The sequence below is a fragment of the Protopterus annectens genome, chromosome 7.part0 (genome assembly GCF_019279795.1).
Source record: "Protopterus annectens isolate FY-2018-M chromosome 7.part0, PAN1.0, whole genome shotgun sequence".
In the NCBI taxonomy this organism is placed as follows: domain Eukaryota; kingdom Metazoa; phylum Chordata; order Ceratodontiformes; family Protopteridae; genus Protopterus; species Protopterus annectens.
The window spans coordinates 1,816,306,717-1,816,317,053 of NC_056739.1; the positions used below are offsets into that span (position 1 = coordinate 1,816,306,717).

Consider the following 10,337-nt stretch of genomic DNA (forward strand, 5'->3'; position numbering starts at 1 on the left):
GCTCCGTAGCATGGTTGTGTGGGGTTCCCCAAGATATGAGTTTATGTAGCTGAAATAGAAATGGGAAGGTGTTCTTCGTGTTTCACTGTTGCAGTCATCACACTTGGGTTATCTGCCTGCAGGTAGCCCTCAAGTCGGCCTTAATACCAGAGTCTTGGGATTTCTGCATCGGATGCTGTCGCCTCATCCATGACGTCAGGTCATCAGGGGTATAAAACATGCAGCTGACGCTGGATAGTATGCCAGCTTTCATTGATACATAGACTGATGTGGCACCTTGTTTTCATTTTATTCTACACATTGTTTTCCTTCTGCAGAATTAAAGCATAGCAGCTTCTCTCCTGACACCAACTCCATTTCTACAAAGATCTAAGCAAGGAACAGTAAAGCTTCTAGGTCCTGCAAATAATGCCATCCACTGCAAAATAACTGTAAATTATAAAGGACTCGAGTCAAATTGTGATACCCCCCCCCCCCCAACTAGCTGCTGCATTGCACAATATGTGCTTTGGAGTTTGTTCCCTAAGGAAGACTATTCTTCTTCTTCTTTCAGCTTTTCCCGGTTAGGGGTCACCACAACGGATCACCTGTCTGCTCATGATTGGCAGTGAAGTTTTACGATGTTGAGTTGCCAGCCCGGTGCCCAGCCTTCCACAGAAGGCATACACTCACACCTAGGGCCAATTTGGAGTGTCCAGTCCATCTACAGCATGTCTTTGGGATGTGGGAGGAAACTGGAGCACCCGGAGGAAACCCACGCGACCACAGGGAGGACATGCAGACTCCACACAGAAGGCACCCCAGCTGAGGATTGAACTGGAGAACCTCTTGCTGTGAGGTGACAATGCTAACCACTGCACCACCGTGGCCGCCCTTCCCTAAGGAAAACTATTGTTTATCCATGTGTTCTCGATAGTAAGTAGCTGACATCAGCCAAATGAGATGTAAAGAAAGTCTATTTTTATTTACTTACTCCACGTATTATTTTCTAGAACTTTGTTTTTATTAACTCTGTGCAGTACTCCTGGGTAATAAAGGCACAATAGTGAAAGAAATGCAGCATGTGGCCCACATAGTAAGGTTTTGTCCTGAGCACGCATAGGTGATAGTTTCCCAAGTCACACACTGTTGCTTGAATGCACAGTTAGTTGGTGGCACCCATTTGACTTTCATTAACCTCTTACAGAGCATATTACAGTTTTTAAACCTTGCTTCTGTGCAGTACAGTGTTTTTGTGCTGCTTATATTCTAAAGTAATTTTGTATACACCTTTTTTTTATGCATTTATTAGTGACCCGGCCGCTGCATATTGCTCAGTCCATTGAGTCAAAAAAGGAGTCTGATTTCAGCTGGAACAGATTCCCTTTTCTGCTCCTGTTCTTAGGAGCAGCTAACATAAAGCCTGGAAATTCCTGCTGACCTGCATGCAGACTCATTCCTGTGCTTCAGAAACAATTCTGCAAAACTCTGCCATTTATTGGATCATATGGATTATGTTATAGGGGCTGTGGCCCCCTCATAAATGCATAAACACAGTAATCAAAGCATACTTTATGTAAATGTTTAGTCAGGGTTTTTCGGAAGTAGACCACTCCAGAGACTTGCTTATTCACTGCTTGATGGAGCACACTGTTCTTTTCTGCTTGGTGCAGCAGGGCAAAGCAGAACCGGTGGATGCATTCTTCTCTCTTAGATTCATAAATTAGTATTAAGCTAAATGTCTTTGTGCACCATTTTAAGACTAGCCAATTACCTCATGTGAGACTCAAACTCTGCACCTTGTGGATGTATGGTAAGCGCCGTAACCATTACACTAATGTCCCTCCTTTGTGACAAGGTTGATTTTTGAATGGAAAAATTAAGTGAAATTGCATAGATTATTCACAGAAAAAAAAACTAAACTGAAAAACAAATTGGCAGTCGTCCACAGAAAACTTTTATTGAAACTTTACATAAACGTTTTCAACCTCTACAATAGACCATAGAAGAAGTCAGAACCAGTGAATGAACCAAATTTACAGGAAAACTCAAGTCTCACAAAAACGATGTAATCAGTGATGCAATAAAAAAATCACAAGACCAACATATAAAAATGCAAGAATGAGATGACTCTGAACATGCTGCCCTCAATTTTAAAGAACTATGCATTGAGAAAATCCTTCAAACTAGGTGTTTTTCTTGCACTTGAGTTATGCTTCCAAGTTACTTCTCTAAACTCTTGCCTGTTCTCCCAGTCACCACGGACACAAACTGAGGAAAACAGGAAGGTATGCTTCCATATTTCATTAGCTCGAGGCTTTGTGCTGCAATTTTCTGATCATCCTTGAATGCCTTTCCAAAAGATTACAAACTGGATGTAGTTTCTTGGTCAAGATCTTTGTTTTGCGGCCATTGCTATCAAGCATATCTTGACCTTGGATCCACACATTAGGAGGAGCTTTGGAATTTGTCCTACTGATTATGGGTGATGGAATCACTATCCTATGAGAAAATTATGTGCTTTAGTATAACGATAGCGCTGTAGAAATGGCACATCTTCTTTAACAACTCGACCCACCTTGGCTGAGATTGTCTGGGCATCTTGTAGATTTCTACATATTGCTACCTTTAGGTGGAGAGGAGACTGTACTAAAAGAGGGAGATACTTGGCCTAAAAGAGGGAGATAGCAGAGTTGGAAAGTGTGGAATGATGTCTGTTTCTGTAGTACTAGAGGTTACGTAGGATGGACCATGTAGGTTAGTAAGTGCTTTGGCTTTTGCCATTGGGTGACAAACTGTTGCACAGTGCTCCTTTCAAGGACCATTCCACCAGGGTGTGACTTCTCCCGCTGTTTACTTTAATAATGTATCCATTGTGGACACCTGTACCATGGTCACTTGATTCTTGCTTCACATCTTCAGCAGGCTGTGCTACTTGATCTATAATTCCAGGAATTGGGCTTCTTTTGGCATTGTTTTTGCTTTAAAGCTTGGCTTTTGGCCACCGCAAGTCTTACCTCCAAGGAGGTTTTAAATAGTCATTGCTTGGGATTAGTTGCCCACTGCAAGACTCTAAGTTATATGTGGTAGATCACTAACTGTTCTTAGAAATTTAGTCAGTGGATGCATACTACATTCTTGACGTCCTTCTATGCCTGTATTTACCTGTCGATCCTGCAGCTTTGGATGGACTCTCCTGTAATCTAAGCAAGTATATATTTGTGTGTGTGTGTGTGTGTGTGTGTGTGTGTGTGTGTGTGTGTGTGTGTGTGTGTGTGTGTGTGTGTGTGTGTGTGTGTGTGTGTGTGTGTGTGTGCGTGTGTACACGCACGCGCCCCTTTTTCAGTTTTACAGTAGTGCTCACTCTGTGGATGGGGTTAATACAGAGGTTGCCCCCCCCTAACATTTCTTAGACAGGGAGACATTCCCAGGAGTGTAAGAGTGACAGAAAATTCAAAATTGTGCAAAGCTGTGGCTAAGAGATGAAAGAATCCCAAGGCTTCCTTGTAGATTAGCCGATATTAAGAGTACAGGCCTGATCTTTCTTTGTGTTCATATATTAGATTACAACCGTAGTACTGACATTCTGAAACTTGTAAGCATACCAAATTATCCTGCTGTATTTGCTTGGTATGTAGTAAGCATAGGCAGTCGGAAAAAAGTATAAAGAATGTGGAAGTTCTTTTGCTTCATATATTTAATTTGGATTATAAATGTGATATTAATACTCTGTTCTTTTTTCTCCCCCACCAGCTTACAATTATTTTCCGAAATTTCCAAGATTGCATCGAAAATAAGGTATATCAAGCTGAGACGGATGAACTTCCTGCTGCCTTTACAGATGGTTCCAGGAATGGAGGAGATAGACATGGTGCCAACAGCCTGAAAATTACAGAGAAAGTTCCTGGTCAGCACATTGAGATCCAGGCTAAGTACATTGGTACTACTATTGTTGTGCGCCAGGTTGGTCGTTACCTGACCTTTGCAGCGCGAATGCCAGAAGAAGTAGTGAATGCAGTTGATAAAGACAACCAAGGTCTTTACCTTTGCTTGTGGGGCTGTCCTGTCAGTCAGCAGATTGATTTTCGGACCTTCCGTGCACGAGCGGCTGATACTAACACACTGCCCCGCAGAAGAGGATCCACTTCTACAGACGCCTTCACATATGAGACAGCTACTTCAAAATGTAAAGAAAAGCTCCCTGTGGAAGATTTGTACTTCCAGTCCTGTGTTTTTGATTTATTGACCACTGGGGATGTGAACTTTACTTTAGCTGCTTATTACGCCTTTGAGGATGTGAAAATGTTACACTCAAATAAAGAAAAAATTCACATTTTTGAAAGAACAGGTGGTGTTGCCCCAGGAGGTTCTGCCATAGAACATACACTCAGCATACCAGTACTCCTGATTTCATTGTTATGGTTGCAGTTCTGCTTAATGCATCCATAATTGCTTGTGGTTTGTCTCTCAACCTTCAGAAATGGAAGGAAAATAAATCAGTACATGCACTGTTGGGGTCACAAATGACTGATTATTCAGCCATCACAGCATCATTTTGGCAGCTAATCCACAAATGCTACTTTGTCCATTAAGTCTTTGTCCAAGGGGGCAGCATTATGCAGGACAACCATTTCTATCTCCTTTGAATCATTTTGCTGCTGCCTAAAAACAACATTGAGATAATTTTCACATTACATGTTTTTACTTTATTTGGTTGCATAAATTATTAAAGACAAAAATGTTATACCTGGCACTGCCTGTTTATAATGACTTAACTGTTTTGTGAAATGCAGCTTGCATCTTGAGAAATGAGTGTAGTTATTAAACATTTACCCAAAGAAAATGTGATAGTAATGTTGTATAATACAATTTCAAACTGAAATCCATAGAAGCTGTCTAAATTCAGAAAGGGTAAAACCTGCTGATGGTGGGTAGAAGAGCTAGTAAAGTTAGTGTTATTTGTTGACCATTCTTTTTTTCATGGCCTGACAGATGGTTTGTTGAAATTTTGGCTGTTTATATTCATGGCACTTCAAAAAGAAACAGTGTCTTGAGCCAGAAAGTAGCAGGTAGCTAACTTCTGTCTGTGGTTGAAGTGGGGTAAATGTTAGTTACACATCGCCAGCGAATTGGTACCAGCAGCCATTGTTCTTGCTGTACTGCTTCCTTTTATTATTGTATGTTGTGACTGGCATTTAAAAGCTCCTAGCACTACATAATTGAGCAAGTGTTTTGTGCTTGTTTGTAGTGGTGTGGTTTGCATTTTGTAAATGATAGAAGGAATCCATTGCTCTCCATTGCTCAGGTAATGCATTAAGTGACCATGCATATACCTTGGATGCTGTAGGTATTGGCAGGTATAATGTTGTCATAGCATTGTAGTATAAAGAGCTTTGCAAAAGGGTGATTGTACAAAAGTCCAGCTTGTGTTATTGGATGTAATTTATGTCTTGTAATATATAGAGCAGATACACTTAAACTTGTGATTGTATATATGGAGAGTTGTACCTTGGCAAAATCTATTTCCATGTATTTTGTGAATTGGTTTCCTTATACAAAATGGTGTGCTACATTTATTATATGTAATGTTGGCAGTGGGTGTTAAAGAGAGGGAGAGAGACGCCTCACACTGGTTTAATGAACAAACTTTAAAAAATTACATTATGATGACTGGTAAAAACCTTGTGCCACCCAAATTCTGAAACACCTGCCTAACACTGAAAATTGATGGAAAGCAGTATTGTACCATCTTTTAAACCCCCAGCACCTTTATGCATTGTTTCAGAATACCCAGACTTTTTTATTTTCATTTTAATGTTTTCCCCTTTTTACAATCTGGGTTCATGAACTAGTCACGAATATGATACAGAAATTCTGTTTTATTTGGGACGAAGGATGGTCGTACATTGTCTGCTCTTTTTACATGTTACCTATTATTATATTTAGGTATGTTAGATCTTTTAAGAGAGAGCATATGACTGCTGACAAATATAAAAATAATTTGCACAGTTAAGGCTAGACTAAGTTGAGGGATTATTATAATTAAATCAGATATATGATTTTTTTTTTTTTAATGGGAGTTTTTATAGCATTTTTTTCATCCTTATTTTGGCCTAGGTAGAAGTGTGCTTTCATCATTCTTCCAAATGTACATCCTTGCATTTTAATTTTTCCTCTTTTACTCTTGTTAAAGGGGTAAAGTTGGAAAGAGCATGGTATGAACCATTGCATTTTACCATAAGGCATTCTGATTCAATCCTAGTCACTTCAGTCAGGCCAGCAGCAAAAGCCGAGAAGAAATAGCAAAGAATGCTATATTTCATTTATTGAAGTTCTGGTTGCTCATGGTAACATGGTGCTAAAGTATCAACATGGAAACATTTTGGCCAAGTTTCCAAACCAGCACTCCTGGTTACACTTATCTGTGTACCAAATGTAGAGTGCCTATACAAGTGTATTTTATAAAAACATTTTTACAGCTTAAATGCAACTTATGTTTTAATGCAGTGTTTGAAGGTTGGTTGTGGCTAGAGTCTGAAGCATATCATTTGTTCATGAGGAGTAAAATTGATTATATTTTTTTATATTCTGATGTGACCCACTGGTGTGCTAAGACCCTTCAGACAGAGTTTTTGGGAACAGCCAGAGAACTGTGCTCTGGTGTAGTGATTTAGTCATACAGCACACAGTTTAATACCTTGATCATTAGAGTAGTGGGATACATGGGAAGATGAGTCTTGTCCTCTAGTTCAGCAAGTGAATTCCCATTTCCTCTACATGAATACAAGCCAAACCAAAATTTGATTCACCCTCGAAAATATACACCTTTGTGTCAGGGATCTTGCTTTTGGTGACTCAATTAAAGCCCTAAACCCTCCACAAGTTATACAGCAGATTACAATGTGTGTAACTGTTGGAAAAAGGTAGGTGGTGGAGGCATGTATGAAATAATTCAATATGGCTATCATCATTTGTTATGCTTGAATAATAATAATTACTTGTGTAAGTAGCACTTGGTCTTGCTCTACCTTAATTTCCAAGAATAAGTAAACAAAGTTATGCATGCTCGTCGGCGAGCGGGATTTTACAATGATATATTCCACCATGTCTTCACCAGTGTTTTGCACTAAAATGAGCAACTTAGTAGCAGTTTTATTGCAGGAAAATGTGTGAAAGCCAATGTAATCCAGTTAGGTTTTGTCGAAATTAGGTGTGGCAGAACATATAGGAAGTTATGTTTGTAACTAATAATGTGTGCCCTTTATGGAATGATATTCTTCTTTTGACCCCCCCCCCCACATACACACACAAAAAGGTCTCAGCAGGTTTACTGTATCGCACATGGTTATGTGCATGAATAATGGACAGTGTCCTGTCCTGCAGTTATTGTTTGCTGAGGTCCTCTTTTGCTTGTACTGAAACGTTTTTCATACACTGTGATGCCATATCTTGAGCATGTTAAACTGAGTAAGAATGAGTAACGAGAACAAATCTAATATACGGAAAAAAAAAAGGCTTTCAGCAACAACGAGAAGTTGTTTTCTTGTTGTCAAAATGACTTTTGAAATTTTGAAGTACTGACCATTTCAAAAATCTTTGATATTGAAAAAAGAATGCCAACTTTGTCTCAATAAAAAGCAGGTGTTGCCTTTTGGGTGGGCAAGCGTATTTAATCTGCAGAAGAAAGTAAACCCGTTTTGCCATACCAAATTCTCCATATTATTCAGTGTTGTGACTTCCCAGTTTTACGTAAAGCACTTTATTTGGATTGTATTTGAGTTCTGGTTAGTTGTTAAACTGTAAGTTGGTGTGCACAGCACCCTGATGAGGGCAAAACTGATGTTTTGTATATGTATGTAAATATATATATAAAAGAGAACATTTCAGCTATGTACTATGTATGTAGAACTGTGCAGTGTTGCTACATGTACATAATGTAAATTATTTATTGATCTGAAAAACTCAAGTAAAGTTTTTTTTGAAACAAGTGTCGTCATTAATGTGTTTCCAATTGCATTTATTTCCTGAGTAACTGTTATGATGTGTTGGGGATTTTTAACTGAACGATATATGCGGTTGTAGTTAAACTTTAACCGACAGTTATTCTCATAAAGATGTCTACACAGTCATTGTCATGGCACTTGGAAAACTTGGTGAGGGTATGTGGAGATGGGGGGCTTATTTTAAAGGAGAAAAAATAAAGGTTATTGAAAGTAGTTATTGGAGATTTTCAGTTCTTGAAGACTACTGTAGTTGAGGAGTTCCATAAACTGGATATTTCCGCGAGTTCCATAAACTGGATATTTCTGCATCTACTCTGCTAGTTTTGATTTGTTGACTGTGGAATCTCGGAATTGTAAGACTTCCAAAAGGAAAACTGATTTCCTGGGTGACCATTTGATTGGCAGGGTTCCGGCAATGCCATGTCCTGTATTGTAGTGACTGAAATGACCAAAAAAAAGTGAAATTGACATTTCTTAGAATATCCCCTTTTCTCTGAGGTGTGATTATCTCAGAGTTTGGTATATGCAAGTTCAGTGTTTGTGGGAGGCTTGTCCCCCTGCAAAAAAAAAAGTTTTAAAAGAGAAGAGAGACTTTCTCCTCCTGCATTTTCAGTCGTATTTTTTTGGCATGTTGGGACTACGTATTGAGTCCCAGCAGTTCAATAGGGAACATATTTCCTTTTCCTACATAATGTTTTAATTGAAAACTTATTTGCATTTTTAATTCAGTTTGACCTCCAGGGACTACTAAATTTTCAAAGGTACTACATACGGTGTTAAAGGTTACAGTTTGTAGAGCTTATTGTTGTTGATAGATATGCCATTACAATTCATTATCCGAGGAAAATGTAAGGAAAATAACTGTGTTCCTTCTCTTCTGAGAACAAGAATACCCTTTACGTCTGAAGGTGGAAGTTTCACCGCCAGTTTATCCAGTAGTTATTTGACTACATTTTGATAGCAGTAAATATATATTATTACAGTTGACATGATTTATTATATTTAACACTTTTACTGAATTGTCACTTAAGACATAGGCAAGCATAAGTTTATATAAAAGAAAACAAACCATATCAACATGTTCCCAGTTACAAACATTATACATCACATACATTCTTTTGAATAACTAACATCAGTTCAACATTACCTAAATTGCTTAGTTCATGCCTTCCCTTAAACCTTTATTCTGCTCATACTGTTCCCACAATATCTTTTTTTCTGTGTAATTTTCTCCTACTGTTTTCTAAAGATCACAAGTTCAGTTCTTTTTATCTTTGTTACAATATTCAGTGCTTCAAATACAATTGGTTTATACTTTGAGTTTCGATATGTTCTTCGTGTTTCACTGTTGCAGTCATTACATTTGGGTAATCTGCTGGCATGTTGCCCTCAGTCGGCCTGAATTCCAAAGTCTTGGGTCCTGTGTCGGTTGCTGATTCTCTTCCATGACGTCAGGTCATCAGGGGTATAAAACATGCAGCCGATGCCATTTTCTTTAGTCTTTCTTGCCACGCAGTGTCCAAAGCAGAAGCATTTCGCAAGTGCCGGTCGGCCGACTACTGAAATATTCGAGTTTGAGTTTCAGAACCGAAGTCTTCACTAAAGCTAAGTACCCTGTTGGGGAAACCTTTTTCTTGCTTTTTACCAATGTCAGAAAAAGTTAATAATTGTATTACTTGTGGGAAGCAAATTCCTCAGAAAGATTTCCATTTATACTGTATTCCTTGCCTAGGCCCTGATCACAATGTGCCTGGCTGTCGGTTTTGTGCTAGATTTAACCAACGCACTATTAAGCATCGGTATATTTTTGCATCACAGTATTTTGGAAACAGATTTAACTACCTAGAAATGTCCTCGGATAGGAATCCGACTAGTGGAGTACATAAAAAATGCAAAGAAAAGGACAGAGAAAGGCAGTCGAGATCCAAAACCAACGACAAAGCTTCTCCTAAGCCAGTCACCGGTACTCAGTGAGGTGCCTTCGCAGCCCCTGATACCCGCTACCTTCGAGTCGCAGGCCTCTACTGACACCCATGTGGAGTCCGGCATGCCGCAAGATACTCAAGGTATTGGACTGTCGGATGTATCTCCCTCGGATGGGTCCGGAGCCGCTGAGCAGGCACTGGCTTCTGAGGGTGTATTCAGACCTCAACATTTGTACATCAAACCGACCAGCTGCAAAACCAAAGACAAAAGCAACTTCTAAATCTAAAAAAACGACTCATGAGCCACGTGCACAGGCCTCTATGCCTAAAAAACAGATTATCAAAACGGCTGAAGACCTTATTACCTTGATCAGGGGTACCCATCCCCCTCCAGATAAGAGGCCTAGGCAAGACACTGATTATGAATCTT

General features: G+C 39.2%; 1 protein-coding gene across 1 annotated transcript in view; it reads left to right on the forward strand.

Annotated features, from left to right (window-relative positions):
- Positions 1 to 7,963, forward strand: part of RGMA (repulsive guidance molecule BMP co-receptor a) — a 225,250-nt gene extending 217,287 nt beyond the window's left edge. The window contains exon 4 of the mRNA XM_044078330.1: positions 3,733 to 7,963. Coding sequence (XP_043934265.1) covers positions 3,733 to 4,428 — 696 coding nt within the window. The 3' untranslated portion in view covers positions 4,429 to 7,963. The remainder of the gene's footprint in view (positions 1 to 3,732) is intronic.
- Positions 7,964 to 10,337: the final 2,374 nt, after the last annotated feature.